The sequence below is a fragment of the Schistocerca americana genome, chromosome 4 (assembly GCF_021461395.2).
Source record: "Schistocerca americana isolate TAMUIC-IGC-003095 chromosome 4, iqSchAmer2.1, whole genome shotgun sequence".
Classification (NCBI taxonomy): domain Eukaryota; kingdom Metazoa; phylum Arthropoda; class Insecta; order Orthoptera; family Acrididae; genus Schistocerca; species Schistocerca americana.
This window is the reverse complement of record NC_060122.1, coordinates 606,234,810-606,259,786: the sequence shown is the minus strand read 5'-3', so window position 1 is coordinate 606,259,786 and position 24,977 is coordinate 606,234,810. Positions and strand designations below refer to the sequence as shown.

General features: G+C 36.9%; 1 protein-coding gene across 7 annotated transcripts in view; it reads right to left on the bottom strand.

The window, feature by feature from the left end:
- The window catches only part of LOC124613945 (serine/threonine-protein kinase Nek2-like), a 71,963-nt gene extending 50,827 nt beyond the window's left edge, over positions 1–21,136 (bottom strand). The window contains exons 1-3 of one of the 7 annotated variants that reach the window (XM_047142704.1): positions 20,200–20,903; positions 16,332–16,440; positions 16,057–16,239 (exon numbers count right to left, since the gene is read on the bottom strand). Coding sequence is in view for 3 of the 7 variants with exons in the window: in XM_047142700.1 (XP_046998656.1) it covers positions 20,767–20,916 (150 nt within the window). In the remaining 4 variants the exon portion in view is untranslated. The other 6 variants (XM_047142700.1, XM_047142705.1, XM_047142702.1 and 3 more) reach the window with 6 other exon arrangements.
- Between the last annotated feature and the right edge of the window lie 3,841 nt (positions 21,137–24,977).

Below are 24,977 nucleotides of genomic sequence, written 5' to 3'. Positions count from 1 at the left end.
ATTCTTTACAGACGAATGGAAAACCTGATAGAAGCCGACCTCGGGGAAGATCAGTTTGGATTCCATAGAAATGCTGGAACACGTGAGGCAATACTGACCCTACAACTTATCTTGGAAGAAAGATTAAGGAAAGGCAAACCTACATTTCTAGCATTTGTACACATGGAGAATGCTTTTGACAATGTTGATTGGAATACTCTCTTTCAAATTCTGAAGGTGGCAGGGGTAAAATACAGGGAGCGAAAGGCTATTTGCAATTTGTACAGAAAGCAGATGGCAGTTATAAGTCGACGGACACGAAAGGGAATCAGTGGTTGGGAAGGGAGTGAGACAGGGTTGTAGCCTCTCCCCGATGTTATTCAATCTCTATATTGAGCAAGCAGTGAAGGAAACAAAAGAAAAATTCGGAGTAGATATTAAAATCCATGGAGAAGAAATCAAAACTTTGAGGTTCGCCGATGACATTTAATTCTGTCAGAGACAGCAAAGGACTTGGAAGAGCAGTTGAAAGGAATGGACAGAGTCTTGAAAGGAGAATATAAGATGAACATCAACAAAAGCAAAACAAGGATAATGGAATGTAGTCAAATTAAGTCGGGTGATGCTGAGGGAATTAGATTAGGAAATGAGACACTTAAAGTAGTAAAGGAATTTTGCTATTTGGGGAGCAAAATAACTGATGATGGTGAAAATAGAGAGGATATAAAATGTAGACTGGCAATGGCAAGGAAAGCGTTTCTGAAGAAAAAAAATTTGTTAACATCGAGTATAGATTTAAATGTCAGGAAGTCGTTTCTGAAAGTATTTGTATGGAGTGTAGCCATTTATGGAAGTGAAACATGGACGATAAATAGTTTAGACAAGAAGAGAATAGAAGCTTTCGAAATGTGGTGCTACAGAATAATGCTGAAGATTAGATGGGTAGATCACATAACTAATGAGGAGGTATTGAATAGAATTGGGGAGAAGAGGAGTTTGTGGCACAACTTGACTAGAAGAAGGTATCGGTTGGTAGGACATGTTCTGAGACATCGAGGGATCACCAATTTAGTATTGGAGGGCAGCGTGGAGGGTAAAAATCGTAGAGGGAGACCAAGAGATGAATACACTAAGCAGATTTAGAAGGATGTAGGCTGCAGTAGGTACTGGGAGATGAAGAAGCTTGCACAGGATAGAGTAGCATGGAGAGCTGCATCAAACCAGTCTCAGGACTGAAGACCACAACAACAACAACAACAACAACAACAACAACAACTAAGAGAAGACTACTTGGCATCAAGGAGAGGGTTAAATCACATTACAAACTATACTGTAAATTCTAAGCAAAGTCATCAGAACATCAAACATGGTCCAGCTATGTTTGCAGCACACAATTACTGCTGCAGGCAATTTAAAAATGAAGGAACTACAAAGGGTAGCTTTAGGAGACGAAATAGTAAGAGCAGCAGCAGAGGATCAAATAGGTAAAAATACAAGACTTAGCAGAAATCCTTGCATATCACAGGAGATATTAAATTTAATGGACCAGAGCAGAAAATATAAAAATGTGACAAATGAAGTATGTGAAAGGGAATACAAACATCTCAAAAATGAGACAGACAGGAAGTGCAAAATGGCTATGAAGGAATGGCTAGAGGGCAAATATAAGGATATAGTAGTATATACACTAGAGGAAAGATAGATACTGCCTACAGGAAAATTAAAAAGAGAACTTTGGGGAAATGAGAACAGCTGTATGAATATCAAGAGCTCTGATGGAAAACCAGTCCTAAGCAAAGAAGGGAAAGCTGAAGGTGGAAAGAGCTTATAGAAGGCTTGTATTAGGGAGATGAATTTCAATGAAATGTTATAGAAATGGAAGATGACACAGATGAAGATGAGATGGGAGATATGATAACAGAAGAAGAATTTGACATAGCATTGAAAGACCTAAATCAAAACGGGGCCTCGGGATTAGACAGCATTCCATCAGAACTACTGATGGCTTTGGGAGAGCCAACCATGACAAAACTCTCCTGATTGGTCTGCAAGATGCACAAGACAAGCGAAATACCCTCAGACTTCAAGAAGAATGTAATACTTGAATTCTAAAGAAAGCAGGTGCTGACAGGTGTCAAAATTACCAAACTACCAGTTTAATTAGTCACGGTTGCAAAATGTTAACATGACTTCTTTACAGAAGAATGGTAAAACTAGTAGAAGCTGACCTCATGGAAGATCAGTTTGGATACCAGAGAAATGAAGGAACACATTTGAGGCAATACCAACCTCATGTCTTATATTAGAAGATAGGTTTAAATGGCAAACCAATGTTTACAGCATTTGCAGACTTAGAGAAAGTAGACTTACAGAAAGTTTCTGACAACGTTGACTGCAATACTCTCTTTGAAATTCTGATGGTAACAGGGGTAAAATACAAGGGCAATAGGCTATTTACAATTTCTACAGAAACCAGACAGTATTTTTAAGAGTCGAGGGGGATGAAAGGGAAGCAATGGTTAAGAATGGAGTGAGACAGAATTGTAGCCTATCCCCGAAATTAAATCTGTACACTGAGTAAGCAGTAAAGAAAACAAAAGAAAAATTTGATTGGGAGTGCAAATTAAAGTTCAGGAAGAAGAAATAAAAATTCTGAGGTTTGCTAATAACATTGTAATTCTGTTAGGACAGCAAAGTATTTGGAAGAGCAGTTGAACGAAATGGACACTGCCTTAAAAGGAGGTTATAAGATGAACATCTACAAAAGCAAAACATGGATAATGGAATGTAGCCGAATTAAATCAGGTGATGCTGAGGGAATTAGATTAGGAAACGAGAAACAAAAAAGTAGCAGATGAGTTTTGCTATTTGGGCAGCAAAATGGCTGATGAAGGCCAAAGTAGAAAGGATATAAAATGGAGACTGGCAATGGAAAAAAAAGCATTTCTGAAGAAGAGAAATTTGTTAACATCAGATACAGATTTAAGTGTTAGGAAGTCGTTTCTGAAGGTATTTTCTGGAGTGTGGCCGTGTATGGAAGTGAAACATGGACGATAAACAGTTTAGACAAGAAGAGAATAGAAGGTTATGAAATGTGGTGCAACAGAAGAACGCTGAAGATTAGACGGGTAGATCACATAACTAATGAGGAGTATTGAATACAATTGGGGAGGAAAGAAATTTGTAGCACAGCCTAACTAAAAGAGGGGATCGGTTGGTAGGACTCATTCTGAGACATCAAGCAATCACCAATTTAGTGCTGGAGGGAAGTATGGGGATAAAAATCATAGAGGGTGACCGCAAGATGAATACAGTTAGCAGATTCAGAAGGATGTAGGTTGGAGTAGTTGTCTGGAGATGAAGAGGCTTACACAGGATAGAGCAGCATGGAGAGCTGTATCAAATGAGACTGAAGACCATGACCACAACAACAACAGTTCTTTCTACACATTTCCATTCACGGATGAGTATGGAAAGCATTTTCTGGAGAAGTTCAAGTAGCAGAGGTAGTATTTCTAGAATACTGAAGTGTGTTATTAGACTTGTATGATAATTCTGTAGAGCCCTCAAAAAACTGGGTATCTTGACAACTGCTTCACAATATACATATTGATTAATGTCCACTGTTGTTGTTGTTGTTGTTGTGGTCTTCAGTCCCGAGACTGGTTTGATGCAGCTTTCCATGCTACTCTATCCTGTGCAAGCTTCTTCAACTACCAGTACTTACTGCAACCTACATCCTTCTGAATCTGCTTAGTGTATTCATCTCTTGGTCTCCCTCTACGATTTTTACCCACCACGCTGCCCTCCAATCCTAAATTTGTGATCCCTTGATGCCTCAGAACATGTCCTACCAACCAATCCCTTCTTCTGGTCAAGTGCCACAACCTTCTCTTCTCCCCAATCCTATTCAATACTTCCTCATTAGTTATGTGATCTACCCATCTAATCTTCTGCATTCTTCTGTAGCACAACATTTCAAAAGCTTCTATTCTCTTCTTGTCCAAACTATTTATCGTCCATGTTTCACTTCCATACATGGCTACACTCCATACAAATACTTTCAGAAATGACTTCCTGACACTTAAATCTATACTCGATGTTAACAAAATTCTCTTCTGCAGAAACGCTTTCCTTGACATTGCCAGTCTACATTTTATATCCTCTCTACTTCGACCATTATCAGTTATTTTGCTCCCCAAATAGCAAAACTCCTCTACTACTTTAAGTGTCTCATTTCCTAATCTAATTCCCTCAGCATCACCCGACTGTCCATTCCGTTCAACTGCTCTTCCAAGTCCTTTCCTGTCTCTGGCAGAATTACAATGTCATCGGCTGACTTCAAAGTTTTTATTTCTTCTCCATGGATTTGTCCACAGTTAGTAGTACCAAAATATCTCTTTTCACAAAAAATAGTGAAAAGCACAAATATAACACTACGACCAAAAACAATCTCTGTAAAGACTTCACGTGACTAACTTTAATACAGAAAGGAGCCACGTAAATGGGCATGCATGCATTCAGCAACCTACCAGAGCAAATGTTATGCGAATAAATTATGTACTTTAGTGGAATTTATGACTGTATTAAAGAACTTTCTGTAGGGAAACTCCTTTTACTTCACTGAACAGTATCTTCAAGGAAAATTAAAAGTAGTATTTATGTCAATTTACAGTTAAAATCAGTACTCTAATACAGTAATTTCACTGTATTGTACTTAAATTAAATGTAGATTTTTGAGTTCTTTCCACATCCCTGAGGCTACTTTCCATGGCATCCAGTGAATATGACTAATGTAACTCACAAATTCAGTATGTACAATCAAGCACTGCTTGTATCAGTAGCAGGATATGGTCTCCACACCTGAGCCACAGACAAAACACAGTTGCTATAGCTAAATGTGTCAACGATTATCCGCTCTTTTGCTATCAGAGCACGTGAGACTCCACAGGTTTTGTTGAGGAATAGCAGGACTGCACTCGATATGAAAGAAGAACGGGACAACGGTACGTGAAATACTTAGTGTAGCTACATACATAAGTTCCAAAACCAATGTCTCAAATTTACATCAGAACCAAGAACAAGAGGTGAATCATCCTCAGAAACATGCACTTATGAGTTCCTTCCAAAAACTGGTGAGAGAAATTTCACATGCTGTTGTAAGGCCTTCTCCATTATTTAATTTGAATGTCGTATAAACGATTTACCTCCACTGCATCCAACAGAGAAAGACACATTCTGTGACAGCAGTTTAACATCACAAGAATATTTAGAATACTGTGCATTGCAAATACAGATACATCTCCCGTGGCATCATGCTACTTTGACCACCTTTGCCAAAAGTGCACAATATGTGGAACTCAATAACCCACTGACAATGGCTTAGAAGTGTTGGACTGGTCTGCAGAAGATGAGAATGATCTCCAGACTGTGTCCATAATTCCAATGTCTGTGGTTTAATTATTTATTATTTACGTGTATTTCTGTAGCTTACTTTGTTTTAAGGTGGTGGGATCTACTTTTCTTTTAAAAAATTTTTATTTATGGAGTGATAAAAGCAACATCATTTTATTATTATTATTATTATTTTTTGTTTTTATTTTTTTTTCTTCCTAGGAAGGCTGGTACAACACTTGTGTTGTCAGCGTATTTTCCCTTTCTAAATACTCACAAGGAACTCTTAAAATAGTGTGTTTTCGTACCTTAAGAACATCTGAAATGGGGGCTGTACAGGTTTTTATTTTAAATGAAATTATGGTAAAACTTCCTGAAGGATTAAAACTGTGTGCCGGACCGAGACTCGATCTCGGGACCTTTGCCTTTCATGGTCAAGTGCTCTACAAACTGAGCTACCCAAGCACAACCCATCCTCACAGCTCCAATTTTGCCAGTACCTCACCTCCTACCTTCCAAACCTCACAGAAGTTCTCCCGTGAACCTTGCAGAACTACACTTCTGGAAGAAAGGATTTGTGGAGTTATGGCTTAGCCACAGCCTGGAGGATGTTTCCAGAATGAAATTTTCACTCTGCAGCGGAGTGTGTGCTGATATGAAACTTACTGACAGATTAAAACTGTGTATTCTGGTATTTTTTTTTGACTCCAGTGCCATGAAAAGAGAAATTCAAAGACAGCTTATTTGTATTTATGAGAAAATTATGAACCAATAGTGCTCATAAAACTATTGACATTTTTTGTGGGTTGAGTAACACAGCACACTGAAGTTAATGACACTTAATGGAAATATGGAAGGCTTTTGACTGATATTTATTCAGTAGTGTACACTGATACCACCTAATATGGTGTTTAACCAAATTTTGCCCAGTGTAGTGCATCAAGTCGACGTGACTTGAACGCAAAAGGTTCTGGACGTGCCTTGCAGGAATACAGAGCCCTGCTGCCAATATATCTGCCCATATTTGCAAAAGTGTTGCAGGTGTAGGATTCTGTGTAGGAACCGACTTCCTGATTATGTCCCGTAAATGTTTGATGGGATTCGTGTTGGCTGATCTGCATGGCAAAATCATTCACTCAAATTGTCCTGAATGTTCTTCAAACCATTTGCTAACAATTGTGGCTCAGTGACATGGTGCACCGTCATCTATAAAAATGCCATCATTATTTGGGAACATGAAGTCCATGAATGATTGCAAATGATCTCCAAGTAGCCGAAAATAACCATTTTGAGTCAACGATCAGTTCAGTTGGACCATAGGACTCAGTTCATTCCATGTCAACACTGCTCACACCACTACGGAGCCAACACCACATGTCAGAGTGCCTTGCTGACAACTTGGGCCCATGGCTTCGTGGGGTCTGCACCACACTCTAATACTACCATGAGCACTTATCACTTTAAATCGGAACTCATTTGACCAAGCCACAATTCTCCAGTCATCTAGGGTCCAACCGATATGGTCAACAGCTCAGGAGCAGCACTGCAGGTGATGAAATGTTGTTAGCAAAAGCATTCCCATACATCTCTCTGCAACTACCAATCCGTATTCAGAGTCTGCTAATTCTCATTGTGCGCACATAATCATCTCAGAAATCTTCTCACATGAATCACCCGGGTACAAATGGCAGGTCCGCCACTGCACTGCCCTTTTATACCTTGTGTATACAATACTACTGCCTTTTGTATGTGTGAATATTGCTATCCCACGTGACTTGTCACCTGAGTGTACTGGCGTTCTGAAGATTTGAATGAAGTAATAGTGGAATAACTGTCTATGTACATGAGGTTTGTAGTGATGCCTGCCAAAATCCTTTACAGTATGTTGCTCCTGAAATTTATATACCGTCCAATAAATGGTATAGCATGATTAATTTCTCATTTCTAATAATTACATTAGGCCCTACACATAAAAATCACTTGATAGACATTCCATTATCTGCAGGCACTTGCTAGATAATAGAAGGTTTCTATTCTGTATGAGTTAAATAAAATGGTATTACATACTAAGAGAGATTGGATGTGCTCAAGATGAGATGTTCCTGTGAAACGTGTTGTCCTCATACGTCCCATGCTCAGACATCTTACCTAACGAGATTTTTGTTGTTGACACCTCAAGCTCCTATCTTATGGTTTTGCTTTGTATAAACATATAAATGCTTTGTCATTTTTAATGTTTACTTTGAACGTATTACACAGAAAGAAAAGGTTGCAGATGTGAGTCATGCTGCCATGGGATGGGAGGTCCACAACTGTTCAGTTACTGAAGAAATTTGACAGTTTCTTTATTTAGTCCCTCTCATTTGCATAAATACACAGTTTTGCTGTAGTGGTTACCAGTTTCGGGCTGACACGCCCATTCTCAAACCACACATCTAAAAATTACTAAGTACATGTTGTACAATAATGTTTACATACAATATGCATGTCCATATTAAAAGTTCTTATATGGTCACAAATATACTTCGTTGTTAACCATAACTAGCCATACAATATGGTGCCAAAAGGTGTGCATAAGTTATCTGCTGAAAGTCAGACTGTGGGCACACATCTTCCCACTGATATTAGCATGTGTCTACTGTTGCTTCTGATTGACACAACCAAACTGACAAATATTACTTTCAGTAGCCAACAGGACATCTTAGTAGTTGTCGCCCTCAAACATATGCACATGGACCGACACCCATTGTCATTTATTGGTAACATTTTTTTCAAAAATAAAAACATATCAATTTTACATTACAGAAAATGTTAACAATTTTGTTTCACAAAATAATGTAGCATCCAAATGTAACATACAAAGCCAGGGGGGTTATGACATAGTGCACATTCCTGTGTACAACCCTGTATTTTTTATTGCAGGGTACAGTATCAAGAGTTACTACCTTCCATACAGCGAGTAAATGCCAAAATCTAAAATATGATTTTCTTTAAATTCTATGTTATCCCCATACTGTCTGAAGAAATAAAATATGGTGAAAGGCATAAAACTGTTACAACTTTTTCGAACTACATTATTTATGTAACCTTTGGTAACAAACCCAAGGCTACACAATAAATAAACATTACACAGCACCTTATTGAGCATCATCTGACACAGTTGTCATCCATGGCACGAAGGCCATGTTCAAAGCCAAAACCGTATCTGTACATTGATCCTACAAGCGTAAAATCATAGGTACATCTACATCTACATCCATACTCCGCAAGCCACCTGACGGTGTGTGGCGGAGGGTACCTTGAGTACCTCTATCGGTTCTCCCTTCTATTCCAGTCTCGTATTGTTCGTGGAAAGAAGGATTGTCGGTATGCCTCTGTGTGGGCTCTAATCTCTCTGATTTTATACTCATGGTCTCTTCGCGAGATATACGTAGGAGGGAGCAATATACTGCTTGACTCTTCGGTGAAGGTATGTTCTCGAAACTTTGACAAAAGCCCGTACCGAGCTACTGAGCGTCTCTCCTGCAGAGTCTTCCACTGGAGTTTATCTATCATCTCCTTAACGCTTTCGCGATTACTAAATGATCCTGTAACGAAGCGCGCTGCTCTCCGTTGGATCTTCTCTATATCTTAATAACAACTTTTGAAACATATTCTTCCTCATCAGAATGCAAGATCCAGAAATTACACAATATAGTTTTGAAAGCATAAATTATGCTCTTTCCAGTCATGGCAAGAAAAAAAGGATTGCACAAGACAATCTTGGATCTTGGAGGTAAAAGGTCCCCGTCAAGGGGACTCCACTCGACCATCTCCAAATCTAATGTAATTTGGTGTGAAGGCTCTATATGGTCTTTGATGGTTATATATCAAATTTCTGTCCAGTATCTACAATGGTTGAATTTTTAGGGGCTTTTAAAGACAGGACACACATCTTCGCATCACATACGAAGGTGCAAATGTGCTAAGTTTGCTAGGCTATTTCAGAAGTTCTAGAAAACATTTGGTCATTTACTTTAATATACATAGACACCTGTCTATTCTGGATCACACTATGGAAAAAAATTAGGAGCCTACACACATCTAAATACAGATAGAAGCCTCTAAAGTGGCTAAAAAGTTTGTTGCACTATTCTGAGAGCCAAGGTTTGGCTGACCACTGCTACTTTTCACATTAACCAATCACACCAAAACTTCAGAGAGTTATTCCTACCTGTGATGTCTATATATAAAACAAATTTAATTAACATTGGGTGCCTAGATGAAAAGATATGCATCTACAAAGTTGACCAAAATTTTCTATGTGCAAATTTTAATTTTTTTGGGAGGGGGTGGGGGAGGGATCTGGAGAATATCTCAACTGTGTCTTGTGCAATCATTTTTTTCTTGCCATGACTGGAAAGAGCATAATTTATGCTTTCAAAACTATATTGTGTAATTTCTGGATCTTGCATTCTGATGAGTAAGAATACGTTTCAAAAGTTGTTATTTAAGCACTTCCAGAAGATTGGAAAGAGAAATATTTTGCTCATCATGTCCCAAGATTAATTTTTTTTTCATTCCAGTATATAAATCAGTTTCAAACATTAATTTAAAACATACCATAAAAATAAGTATACTACACAACACAGAAAATTTGCAAAACAAAAATATTGGAGAGTCAGTTCCACTTTTGGTTAAACAGTTCTTCAATTTTGTCAAGGACAGGTTGAGGATAACTGTATTGTCTTCCTGATGATGATGTTTATGGTGCTTCTAAAATCATGAAAATATCCAGAATGAGAATTTCACCCTGCAGCGGAGTGCGCACTGATATGAAACTTCCTGGCAGATTAAAACTGTGTGCCGGACCGAGAGTCGAACTTGGGACCTTTGCCTTTCGCAGGTTGGAAGGTGGGAGACAAGGTACTGGCAAAAGTAAAGCTGTGAGGACGGGACGTGAGTCTTGCTTGGGTAGCTCAGTTGGTAGAGCACTTGCCCACGAAAGGCAAAGGTCCCGAGTTTTAATCTGCCAGGAAGTTTCATGAAAATATGTTGCTTAAGATTCCAGCAGGTGTCTTTAGCAGTTGGCCAGTGGAAGGAATGAGCAGAACCATGTGGGTGCATAAAGCTGATTAGGGCATCTTGTTCATGTGAAATGTCACACACATTTCCAACCCACCAAAAACTGCCATGTATATATGCAACGTATTATCCTGGTTGTAAACATGAAATTGAGATTGCTGGAATTTCTTCATCTGTTTCGAAGGCATTAACTGTGAATGATGTAGTACTGTGAAACTCTGCTTACTCTGAGCTGATTAATTAATTGGCTGAATCTGACGATTTTCTCTTGTTCCAGATATTGCATGTCCCATGGCAAACGTTGTTTCTTGATCAGGCTAATTTTTTTTTCAATTTCTTCTTTTGATACATAAAGAAAACTTTATGCTTGGAATACTATCATCACAGAATTTAAACAAATAATATCGAGTCAATGTTTGGTTATTTAAGGGCTTCTGCAGATTAGCATGGGCTGCTAGTCTTTTCATTGTTCCTCCAGTGCCATCACAAGGCGATTTACCGTGGCTTGTTCCATTCGGCAGTGATGTGTGGGCTGGGCTGTTTTGGGGGACGAGACCAAACAGCGAGGTCATCGGTCTCATCAGATTAGGGAAGGAAGAGGAAGGAAGTTGGCAATGCCCTTTTTAAAGGAACCGTCCCGACATTTGCCTGAAGCTATTTAGGCAAATCACGGAAAACCAAAATCAGGATGGCCGGACGCGGGATTCAACCGTCATCCTCCCGAATGCAAGTCCAGTGTGCTAACCACTGCATCATCTCGCTCGGTCAGCAGTGATGCCAAAATCCTTTTCGTGTAGACATAAATTGAGGAAATTTTTGTAGTTCTTATACAGAGCAGCTGAACCATCACCAAAGTAATAAATGATCTTTTTTTCAATCTTTGTCTTTAAATACACTATTAACTTTACTTGAAAGGCATGGACAGCAATGGTATCATGATGAAGACACTTGCTGATCATACAAATGGTAATATTCTGACATTCTTTACCACCAAAACAGACAACAAATGTAATGGGGTCTGACTATTCTCCCCATTACATCCTTGCACAGCAGTTTGAACAACAAATGAATAATTCTCAGCAAGATCCATCAATATAATTAATTCATTTTCTGCAAGATTTCTTTTTAGCTGCTCAAGGCATAAACTTTGGTGTTTTGACACAAAGTGATGGCTTCTTAAACAGGTAATTTTCAAAATTTGTGCCTCCATGAAATCTTCACCAGTTCTCTGACATGTACCCAATGTGTGTGCCAGTATAGACCTGTTCCTTGTAATCCACTGTTTCTTCAGGGTCATAATCTTTAGAAGTATCTTCAAGAAACACCTCTAGTTGCACTTTTCCTGGACATTCCTCACAACATTGCAGCATACAATCTTTTGACTCCATATTGTGTACAGTTTTTTCCATCAAATCCTTGTAGTCATCTTGGATGGATGTTACTGAAGCCAACATTAATTTGACATTTTGATGAATGTGATCCAGAAGCACCAACTGTAGTACACCATTTTGACCAGAGCTCACAACATTTTGAGAAGCTCAGTTGATTTCCATATTGCTTACAATAAGCAATGAACATTTCTTTTAAGTAGCAAAGGAGCAGGGGTTTCTGCTGGTGAAACTTTTCCTCATTTATACTTTCTGCAACACAATCCTTTTTGCCAGAACATGAGCGAGAAAACTCCTTATCTTCAAAGAAAGTGACAGCATTTTGTTTTACTTCATTGTTGAGTTATTTTTCCTCTTCAGTTTGCAGGTGTTGCCAAAATCCCATATTTCATCTTTAGTTTCCTAGCCTTCTTCACCATTGTAGTTGAAACAGCAAATCCTTAATAGTCCAGCCATTTGGGGCCGAGGTCAAAATTTGAAGTTTACTGTAATTACTTGAAGTCCGAAACTTAATCTTAAGTTCGTCAATTAAGATGCCCACATCTTTACATTTTTGGCACTCTTCCATTTGTATTTGAGCAATACCTACTTGGTTCATTACAACAGCTGTGGCAATTAACTTAGTAAAGCTGCCTTGGGCTTTCAGAACTTTGCACTGTATATATCCCACTGAATCCCTTTTGCTGATCTGTTGAAGTTTTAATGCTGACCCTCCAAGTAACGATAATGAAGTATTAGCAGTAAAGCAAGCATCAATAACATCCATGTCTTCAGTGGATGGTAGTTCTTGCTTATCCTGGTGGGATGATTCTTTTTGGGCCACTTCATGTCTACATTTGGTACAAAGTTTCTGACCAGGTATAAAAACTTCATTACTCAGTAACTTCAACCTATCAGACACTACAATGGTTACTGGTGTTAAAGGCTTCTTGATTACATGTTCTTCTATACAAAACAGGTTGCAGAAAGTCTTCTGCAGGAATGGAAATTTTGTCATCAGCAAGGCACTATGGTATGAACAAATTTGGGCATCCTCATTAAAATAAAGCCCAGAGCTAAGTTGTCAAGGCTCCTTAACTGATTGTAGTTGACTTCTACCATAATATAATGGTGATGAAATGTGACAATAAGCTCCATCTGATGAAATTTTGAAAGCTCATGAATATCCTGGTTTGAAGCATAGCAGATTCAGACGTGTTTGTATATAAAATATACAGATTAGTGAATCAAAGCATATTGCTTTAGTGCTTACATTCAGCTACAAGAAAGATTATTGGTTATTCACACACTCAGTTTGTACTATGTCACCACCAAAGAGCATATCACACATCAGGCTGACACTGTAAAAACTCCCAATAATGAAAGCAGTAACTGAAGGTGGTGATTCAGCAATGTATCACTGCTGTGAAGATAGTGCCTTAAAAAAACTATTGCTGCTTTATAATGCTGATGGAAACCGAGTGACAAAGCATATATGCACCAACATGCATTGTAGGGTTAAAACATTCTAAAGCAAAATAGTGTTCCATTATAAGCTTCTATATTTTATACTTTTAAGAGCATTTTTTGAGGTTTTATTATATTGATATTCTGTGCTGTAAAAGGATGTGAAAACACTTCTTATTAGCATAGTTACATTCCATAGACCACAGGTGAATCTTATACTATTGAAAGACACTGCAATTACACAGTTTTTGATTTACAACCTCAAACTACTCCCCCCCCCCCCCCCCCAATAAGCCATTTTCCCCACTTTTGATAGGTGTTCTTACTTATACATATGCAAGATCCAGAAATTAAACAATACAGCTTTTTCCAGCTGTGGCAAGAAAAAAAAGGATTGAGCAAGACACAGTTGAGATATAGCCCCCCCCCCCCCCTCCTGAAAAAATGCTAAAATTTGCGCACAGAAAATTTTGGCCAACTTTGTAGATGCACATCTTTTTATCTAGGCATCCAACGTTAATTAAATTTGGTCCACGCATAGACGTCATAGTAGTTTTGGTGTGATTGGTTCATATGAAAACTACCAGTGGTCGGTCAAACCTTGGCTCTCAGAATAGTGTGACAAATTTGTTAGCCGTTTTAGAGGCTTCATCTATATTTAGGTGTGACCAAATCCCTGTTTTTTGCTACGGAGTGATTCAGCGTAGAGAGGTGTCTATGTATGTTAAAGAAAATGACCAAATGTTTTCTAGAACTTCTATAAAAGTTTAGCAAACTTGGCACATTTGCACCTTCATATGTGATGTGGGGCCTCTCTTTAAAAGCCCCTAAAAATTCAACCGTTGAAGAGACTGCACTAGAATTTGGTATATAAACATCAAAGAACATATAGAACCTTCACACTAAATTTCCTTAGATTTGGAGATGGTTGAGTGGGGACACTTTAGTCTTGTTCCTTTTGACATAGAATGACCCAGAAGTATTATACAAAAATGCTAACAATATCACATGGCGTAAGGCTACATTACAAAAGAGCCTGTTAAAATAATATGGGCCATTATAGCACTTGCAGACAAATGGTCATACACTTTTTCAAATGTAACAATGAAAATAATCAATTATTACTGACATATAATGTAGAACACACAGGTTTAACTTTTACAAGCATTCAGAGCCTGTGGCTCCTTCTGGCAGAAGAGTTGAAGGAGAAAGGAGGGGTGAAGAAAAAGGACAGGAGAGGTCTAGGAAAAGGGATACAGTTTAGAAAAGTCACCCAGAATCGCAGGTCAGGGAAAACTTAGCAGATGGGATGAGAAGGAAAGACTGATTGTTGAGGACTGCACCGGAAGAGATTTGAAAACCTGAGAGCCTTAAGGTGGATGACAGGGTAATATGCAAGACAGAGATTACTACTAAAACATCATGCACGAGTTAATAAGAGTGAAAAGCTAAGTGCATTGTATGTAACAGAGGTGGGAGGAGGGGCAGCGAAAAATAGACAGGTCAGAAAATGAAATACGTATAAAAGTAAAATGGAGTGAAGAAAGAAGTAGTTACTGTGAACAAATGCTGAGATGGAAGTAATTACTGTAAATTAAGGCCAGGTGGATAGTGACTTCCAATGACATGTTGCAGTGCTAGTTTCCACCTGTAGATTTCTGAGAAACTAGTGTCTGGGGGAGTAATCCAGATGGCCCATGTGGTGAAACAGGCAAGGAGGGCATGACTGTCATGTTGTAGAGCATGCTCTGCAACAGGATACTGTGTGTTGCCGGTATACACCTTCTGCCTATGTCCATTCATCCTGACTGATAACTAGGTGGTAGTCATGCCGATGTAAAAGGCCGAACAGTATTTACATAACAGCTCGTATATGACATGGGTTATTCCATGTCAAATCAACACTCCTATTTTACCTCACCATTTTAGATTTTGCTAAAATTTAGTATACTTATAGTGGGTGCTGAGACTAAGAAAAATTCCAAATTTCAATTTTTTATCTCAAACCATTCCTGAAATATGGCTATGTAAACTTTTCAAAAACCAGCCAAAAATGTGTGAACGAACTTTTTTTAAAGTGCTCTAGACACTGCTCTAATTGAGCTAGAGAGCTGAGAAAGGTGTCATTTTGCATGCTCTTTACAGGGATAGCTATACAACAAAACATAGGTTCTAACGAATAACCTTTTTCAAAATACTAATTAATATTTTGATTTAATTTTTTTACAAAAAGTACATACTTGAAAATTTTTAAAATATTTCCACAACTACTTCATACTGTTGTAAATCACATAGCAAAATATAAATGTGGGATGATGATGGGTTCATTGTTAAAAAAAAAAAATAATATTCTGGACTCTTATTCTTCACTAACAGCCGTAGTTTGAACAAACTCACTTTTAACAAACAGGAATTTCATTAAAATATACTGAAAGGTAAGTAAAAAAAGTATTAGAAATATCAAAACATCACCTTATTAAAACAAAACTAATCAGCATATTTCATAAGTGATTACTTATTTTAATTTAATACAACTTAAAAGTATATCAACTGATAAAAGATAAAAGTTTGAGCATTTAACTACAAACTGAAATAAAGTATGAAAAAGCACAAGTATTTACATAATAGTTCTGGTCCATGGTGTTTGGAGTGGAACTATTAAACAAAATTAAATGCATAATGCTTGTTTTTGAGTAACAGAAATCTATACATAGCTAAATTTAACACAATAGGTGCTAACAGTAATTTTCAAACAACTTTCTACAAAATATACATTAACACTAACCTGAGACAAAAATTAAGTTTTGAGTTGAAAGCAGTTTCCCAATAAATTGTCTTGGAACTTCACAGACTACATTTTAATAAAGCCGACTGGGTTTGTTTTACATCACTTTCATTAAGAATGTATGTTCTCCCTGTCGGAGTAAATGGATTTACTTTCTTGAGAACATCCACAGGATATCTGCACCTGCAGGATGGGAGAATGACTTAGCTGGTCCACGTGGATGAAGAAAAGTTATTTTCACTTCATCAAGTTCATTGTTTTTTTCTAAAATTTACCCAAGCCACCAGTTTCTGCCAAATACAGTGGTGACATAGCCTGATACATCTTGTAACATCAGTTTGTCTGGTGATGTAGTTACTTCCCTCTCCCAACTCTGCAAATCACCTGAAAAGTATTTGACTATTAATTTTGATGTAGTGTTGGGAATGAAAGTGTGAAGTAGTTGTGTTCCTTTGATTGTCAATGCCTCTTCAAGCTGGCTTTTTAATAATATTTCTGAAGCAGCATAGTATTCTTGAGTGGAATATGCAAAATCAACTTTTGTGATATTATCTACTGCCCACTCAAATAGATCTCGTGGGGTTTGGATCTGATTTTCGTTTGGCCTTTGCAGACTGGCATGAGCTGCCAGTCCCTTTAACTGAACCCCCTACTCCATCACAAGGCCCTTTCCCATGTGCGGTCACTGAAAAGTGCCACTCAGCTTTTATGTTGAAGTCTTCCTCATGAAGGCAAAGGCTCAGGAAGTTTCTCTTATTTTTGTACTGAACAGCAGAACCATCAGAATAATAGTATTTTTTAAGCTTTTGAAATTTATTTGTTAAATAAGAAATAAGCTTCTTTTGAAAGGCGTAAACCGCAACTCTATTGTGCTCCAGGCAATCGAAAACAATGACAACGCGCGTATGCTCAATTTTGTCTTTCTGTTTGTAATATATAACAAAAGGATAAATTGTAATCTGTTGTCTTGTCCAGCTTCATCCTGTAGAACTATACTATAATTTTCCAAAAAATCACATATGACAACAAATTCATACGGTTTTCTCTTGTGGAGTTAAGGAACGTTCGTTGTTGCTTGACAATGAAGTAATGCTGAATCAAGGTAGACTTCTTACTACAAAATAAATCTATGAATTCTTCAGAAGTTTTCTGGACAATTTCCAGAGTACACTGGTCAACTGACATCCACAGTCGGAACTGAACTTGTTCAATTAAGTTTTCATCAAAAGTGTGTTGTAAAATTTTACACATGACAGTTTCTCCTGGGCAATATTCACAGTTTCTCATGTTGTAATCAACTGATGATGGGTTGCAAAGCATTTTTGCAATGCACTGCTTATAACTGTTTAAGTTGCTTTTTGTTACTGTATTTAGTTTGGCATTTTCTATCATTAATTTTATGTTTTGGTGAGTTGTGCACACACTGACAGAGTGCGTGCCACTCCAGCCAGAAAATACACAATGTTTCAGTCTCAACTTAGCAAATTTAGAGAAACCTATTTTTGTGTCAGGAAACTTGTATTTAAAATGTCTGTAAGCTTCTTTAACGTTACACAAAATAGGTCTTTTTGCATTTTTGTTTTACTTCCACTTGTTTGTGTAATTGTCACACAATCTTTAATACCTGGCACTGCCCAGCTAACTTCATTTTCATTAAATGAATGTACGGTTTTGACAGTTCCTGTTGGTAAACACTTCCCTGGTTTTGGGTTTGGACCTTCCATGAATTCTTTCTCTTTCAAAATGTTTTTGGACTGCCTGATTCAGGAGCATTAAATTCCCTCATTATTTTCCTGACACTTCACTTTTCAAGTAAACTTGTAAGAATGATTAGTTATTTTGCTCTATTTATAGTACTATTAAAGTCTGTTTTGAGATTTTGAACAATGGATTCATCAGTATCTGACGAAGTTTCAGCAGCAACAAAAAGTTTACGTGTCACTGGTGAGGAGATTTTTTTTTTCACTTTTGATTTGGCATAATGCCTAGATGTTATTTTTTTCTTGTCAACTGGTGACTCATCTAGTTCTTGAAGTGATGTGTTGAGTGTTGGAACAACGACTGAAGTTGCAGTGAAGTCAGGGTCTTGGTCTGGGATGATTATCTCTGATCCAGAAGAAACTTCAACACCTTTAACATTGATTGGCTCTGGTGTATTTTTCAATGTGGTTATACCTTCCCTACATTTATCACAAATCTTGCCACCACTAGGTATCTGTGGAAATAATTTGGGCATCTATGCTGTGACATTTCTCAGTTTCTTCTGCCTCTAATAAAATGATTTGACTTCTTCAATGGATTACAACACTGCACTCTTACAGCACTGCACCTTTTACTTGGTTCCATATTGATACAAGAACCACTTCTAAACTCTCCTTCAATTTATAGATTTACTTGTAAATGAACAATTAAATATACTAGATACAAACTGGTCAACACAGAGGTAACGATTGATTTTCACTCAAACCACAGTACACAGTAATGCTGTAGGCACACTAAGCCTTAGAAGGTAACAGTCTTATATCCTCTCAACAAGGCTCCATTCTCTGAATGATTGTACAGACATCAAACACTGTGCTTGTTTCAGCTTGTTCATAATGGGCTGCACACACAAACAGGAACACAAGCATGCTCAGCCTTCATACAGTGGCTAAAGTCTGTGCTAATGAAATGTACACTTTTGGACCAGAAGTTTTTCACACCTCAACATTGTGTTTTGCCAGTTAATAGACTATTAGTTCAAACTGTAAGAAACTAAAAAAAAAAAAAAAATAAGCAATTAATAATAGAAAATGTTGTTTGGTTTTTTTTTTTTTTTCAAGAAGGTGATATTTATAGTATTTTTTACTTACCTTTCAGTATATTTTAATGAAATTCATGTTTGTTAAAGGTCAGTTTGGTCAAACTACGGCTGTTAGTTAAAAACATGAGTCCAGAATAATTTTTTTTAACAATGAACCCATCATCATCCCACATTTATATTTTGCCATGTGATTTACAACAGTATGAAGTAGATATGGAAATATTTCGAAAATTTTCAATTATGTGCTTTTTGTAAAAAAAAATAAATTATATCAAAATATTAATTAGTATTTTGAAAAAGGTTATTAATTAGAAGCTACATTTTGTAGTATATCACTGGAAAGAGCATGGAAAATGCTGCAAAATGACACCTTTCCCAGCTTCCCAGCTCTCTAGCTCAATTAGGGCAACTTAAGAAAAAAAGAAAAGGCTAGATTTTGAAAAATTTACATGACCATATTTCAGGGATGGTTTGAGGTAAAAAAAATTGAAATTTGGTATTATTCTTAGTTTCAGCACCCACTATAAGTATGCCAACTTTCAGCAAAATCTGAGAGGGTGAGGTAAAAATTTTATTTAAAATGTGTTGATTTGACATGGAGTGACCCATGTGTCGTTTCACAGGTGTATTGCCATTTATCTGCATGTTGTAATGGCACATATTCTTTGTAACACTCTTTTATAATTCAGCCTATGCAATGATATATTACTGGAATTTTAATGCAATACTTTTGCTGCTATTTTACACATGTATGATCTATGTGCAAGTAAGGTTTTAGTTTTGGTGTCACCTTTGTGCCACAGATGATGATTGCATATAATTTGAAACAGATAGAACTATTTTGTCTCACACACACACGCACACAAAAGCATATTTTATCATTGACTCCCTGTATGGAAGTCTTGGTACTGTATTCTGCAAGAAAAATGCAGGGTTGTACACAGGAGAGCGTAGTGAGTCACCATTTCCTGTCTTTGTATGTTTCATTTGGATGTTGTGTTATTTCGTGAAAAAATTTCATGAAATGTGAAATTGATATTTATCTCCTTTTTAAAAATGACAATGACTGTGGTCGCACCATAGAAAACTAACAGGCAGCCATACAGATGCACGTATGTATGAAGGCAAGACTGACCAAGGCGTTTTGTTAATTATTTAAAGTAATATTTGGCAGTTGTTTGTGTCAATCTGATACAACAGTAAACACACAGGCTACTAGCAATGTGAGTACTTGTCGTCCACAGTTTGCTTTCTGTACGTAAATTATTCACACCTTATGGCACGATATTGCGTGATTCCCTACAGTTAATAACAAGGTATATTCATAAGCAGACAAGTACCTTTAATATGGAATGTACACTGTATTAAATTTTATTTTACAACATGTACGTTGTAAGTTTTAGATTTGTGGTTCACCACTGCAGCAAAAATAGTACATTCATGGAACTGAGACAGACAAAATTAAGAAATTATCACACTTTATTACTACGAAAAGTTTTGGGCACCACAGTTCCTCTAACGTTTCTACAGTCTTATCGACTACAGAACTTCGGGCCTTTGTCTCTACAGTGTAGCTCTTACCCACTGACCCACACTTACACGATATTACGAAATTACATTTTTGGTACTAACAAAATATGTAGAATATCTGAAATTATTAGCAGATCCCAAAACGCCAAGGTACAATGTTAACAAACTCGCTAAATTTGTGCTATAGGGCATCTACATTCGAGTTCATGATTTCAAACACAATTCAATTGTTCATAGTATCGTCGTTCCTACGGATATTTATATTCGAGACCCGTGGAAATCATTAGGGCGTGTGGAAACTGAGTTTGCAATCACACGGACACTAAAATCTAAATATTGGAACTATTTTGAATTATGTAACAGTTTCTCCGTCACACCTTCTTCTGTTCTTGTGATAATGTTCCATATTTTATAGTCTTCCAAACATAATACTTTCCAGTAGTTCGGTTTCTAACTTTGAAGCACGTACCGAACGAACCGGATCCTATCATACAAACGGTTTCATATTCTAGAAGTTGACAGTTCATAATGACAACTCTCCGTTCAATCTCACAACCGTTGATAGTAAAAAACTGCCATTTTTAAAGATTTAATCACATACAAAAAAGGAGCATACGTGGCACAATGACATAAACAAAATAATGATTAGTTGCGTTCTTGTATGGACACCATACTCTACACAATGACAGAAAACAGTACTCGGCATTTAAACATTTAAATTCGTAAACCACTGATGCAAAACCCGCGTCAACGCTATTGGTTGTTGCGGAAACTAGACAGTCAAAGACTATCGTGTAGAAAGGATGGAGATACTCTACATACGTGACTACAATTGTACTCGGAAAACTACCATGAAGTGCGTGGCAGAGGGTACGTCCATTTGTATCAGTTATTAGGGTTTCTTTCCGTTCCAGTCACGATTGGAGCACGAGAAGAATTTATTTATTTATTTATTTATTTTATCCATCTTTCAGCACCTACATGCAATCGATGTCGTCAGAAGAGTTACAGCTATTTGTACATTATGTTTTACATACCAAAATATTACATAGTAAAAATATAGCAATGTTGTAAACTATTAGCTTACAACAGCCTCTGCACCTAGATCCATACATAACAGTAAGCCATAATTTATCAGCATTAACATGCAATCAATGTTGTCAGAAGTATTATAGCTATTTGTACATTATGTTTCATATAGCAAAAATATTACATGGAAAAAAAAGATAGTGTTGTACCCTATTAGCTTATAGCTAGCTGCCTCTACATCCATAACTATACATAATAGTAAGCCTTAGTTTATCAATAAATTAGATCATCTTTACAACTATTCTGAAGTTCTTCTACACTGTAGAAAGTATTTTTCTTCATCCACACTTTGGTTTTAGTTTTGAAAATATCCATTGAAACCAATTGAGCCTGTATGGGTAAAGTGTCGAATAATTTTATGCCTATGTATTCATAGCTAGATTGGGTTTTCTTAAGCCTGGTTGTGGGTATATCAATCATTTTTGTTTGTCGAGTATTGTGTTGATGAACTGATTTCCTTATAGTGTAGTGGTTTAAGTTTTCTTTTATGTTTAATAGGCAACAATATATGTAAAGAGATGGGACTGTGAGAATTTTTAAGTCTCTAAAATAAGGTCTACATGAGGTCTTGTTGTCAGTGATTCCGTACAAACGTCTAATTGATTTCTTCTGCCAAGTGAAAATTTTTTTGGCTCCTGGAGAGTTACCCCATAAAAGAATGCCATATTGTAGATGGCAATGAAAGAAGGCATAGTATGACTGAAGCAATAAATCTTGTGTAACACATGTGTGTAGTTTGGCTAGTAGGTAGATAACTCGTGATAGCTTTCGACATACATAATCTGTATGTGTGTCCCAAGTTAATTTTGAGTCAATGTGTATTCCTAGTAGTTTAACAGATGATAACTCCATGTTACTGTTTGATAAACTGAAGATTATCTAGACAGTCTTTTCATGGTTCATAGATAAGTCATTAGCTTTAAACCAGATATTAGATATTTTGAGACACTCTTCACTTTCCTCCTTCAATACGTTTATATCCTTTCCAGAATTAGCTAATGTTGTGTCATCAGCATACAATATAAATAGTAGAGGGCCAAGCACTGAGCCCTGAGGAACACCTCGTTTTATACTTAAAGTCTGTGACTGTTGGTCATTATGCTTTACTATTTGTTTTCTATTGCTGAGGTATGATTCAATTAGTGAGAGTTCCAAGTGTTTGATTCCATAGCAACACAGTTTATCTAATAATAATTTGTGGTTAACTGAGTCGAAAGCCTTACTCAAGTCAATTAGAATGGCTTCAGCAGATAATTCTAACTCAAATGCGCTTAGTACAAAAGAGATAAGGTTTTCAACTGCTTTGACTGTTGATAAGGATGACCTGAATCCATACTGAGAATCATTTAATATGTTATTGTCTGATAGGTGTATGCATATTTGCTGCATTATGCAATGTTCTATTATTTTTGAAAGAATAGGCACAAGTGAAGTTGGTCTATAATTATTGATACAGGACTTGTCACCCTTTTTGTATAATGGTATGACAACTGTTTTTTTGAGACATTCTGGAAAGTGTCCACTCGAGAGCATCCAGTTTATCAGTATGCAAAGAGGGTATGTTATGAGATCTACAACTCTTTTAATTACATAGTTTGACAGGCCATACACATCTTCAGATCTAGAGTATCCTAATTTAGAGGTTGCTTTAATTATATCAGTTACTTGTACTTCTCTCCATTTACAAGCTGACACTATGTTTGTAATGTTTTGTTGAAAATTTCTGCCAGATATGGGGTGAGAAATAGGTGTATGTGTTGAATTGGAATTCTGGTTGCTATGGGTTCGAAGGCTAAGATTGGCAGAGTTGACAAAAAAGTGATTGAAATCATCAGCAGTGACGTTAGCAGCATTTGTGTTGTCTTTGTAGTTTATATCCATACATAGCTCAGCTTTTATTACTTTCCATGCAGCCTTACATTTATTGTGTGATTTTTTAATGAAATCACCATTTGCCTTACACATGGCTATTTTAATTTCAGATCTATATTTTCTTTTCAGGTTTTTGTAAGTTTCTTTATCTACTGCTCCCTTTTTGACCTTATCGTGACAAGCAATTACCAATAGTCTCAGTTTTTGTAATTGGGGTGAAAACCACTTCTGTAAAGTTGAGTGGCTAGGTTTCCTAACATTTTTGTTTTTTTGTTTTTTAACCAGTGGACAGCATGTGTGGAAGATTTCAGAAATGATTTTGAGGAATGTGCTGAAGGCTTCATCAACATTTCTGGAGGAATGTATAACAGTATTCCAATCTATAGACTTAAGTTCTTCTCTATACTTGCTAATATTTGTATCTGTAGATAGTCTGACACACTGAGTTTGTTCCTCGTCTTCTTTTGGTTTTTTAGTAATTAGTTTCACCCATATACCTCTATGGTCTGACAGGTAGTCGACATTAAGTAAGCCTAGCTCAAAATCACATTTGTATACATTTGTTATTAGATTGTCAAGACAGGAGGAGTGCCTTGTAGGACTTTCATTAGCACAAAAGAGATTATAGGATCTTAACATATTTACTAAATTAACATTTCTGGCTGTCATTTTCCTAATGTCTATGTTTAGATCCCCAAAGATTAAAATTTTGTATTTAGTATATTTTTGTATACTGATCACAAGTTTTTCTAAACGTTCTATAAATTGTTCTACATTACTTTCAGGAGTGTGATATAAAGACACAGTTATGAGCTGTATACTAGGTATAATAAAAGCAGCTGCTTCAAAAACACCTTTAGTGCATAGGTCACTAACTTCAAGAACAGAAAACTTTAGGTCTAGATCATTGCTAATACATATGGATGAACCCCCATAGGATTCACTGGGTCTGCAGAAGTATGTAGCTAATCTGAAACCTGATGGTACATACAGTTTTATATCCTCTTCCTTTGACCAATGTTCGTTTATACATAAAATCATTCTTTTGTTACTTTTTAATAGTATACCAAGCTCATCAGCTTTATTTTTCAGAGACCTGACATTTAAGTGCAGAAATAAGATAGAGTTACTGTCACAGGAGGGGAGGAGTACAGTATTATGGGGCAATGGAGAACATTTAATTGTTTTTTCAGCCCTGGAATCTACGTTAGGTGGCGGTTGGACTTCCTTGGGGTAAACCATAAAAAATCTTCATTTCTCTTAGGTAATTTTTTGGGCCTGTTTGAAACACGGTTGGAAGTTTGTTTCACTTTACTGTCCACAAGTTTTATAGGAACTTGTTTTCCCAAATCATTTGGTATCACTTCATCATGAGACAAAGATGATACTTTACTCACTGTGACTGGTCTATTCTTGTCTGCTACTCTTGAAGGTGATGGAGGAGGAGCTTGTACTGTTTCTGCTGTTGGTGAAGTTGGTTTAGTTGCTGCTGGTGGAGGAGTTGTTTCTGCTATTAGTGGTAAAGGAGTTGGTTCTACTACTGCTGGTGTGGGAGATGGTGCTGCTGCTATAGGAACTAGTTCTACTGCTGGAGGAGTTGCTTCTGCTGTTGCTGATGGTGTTTCTT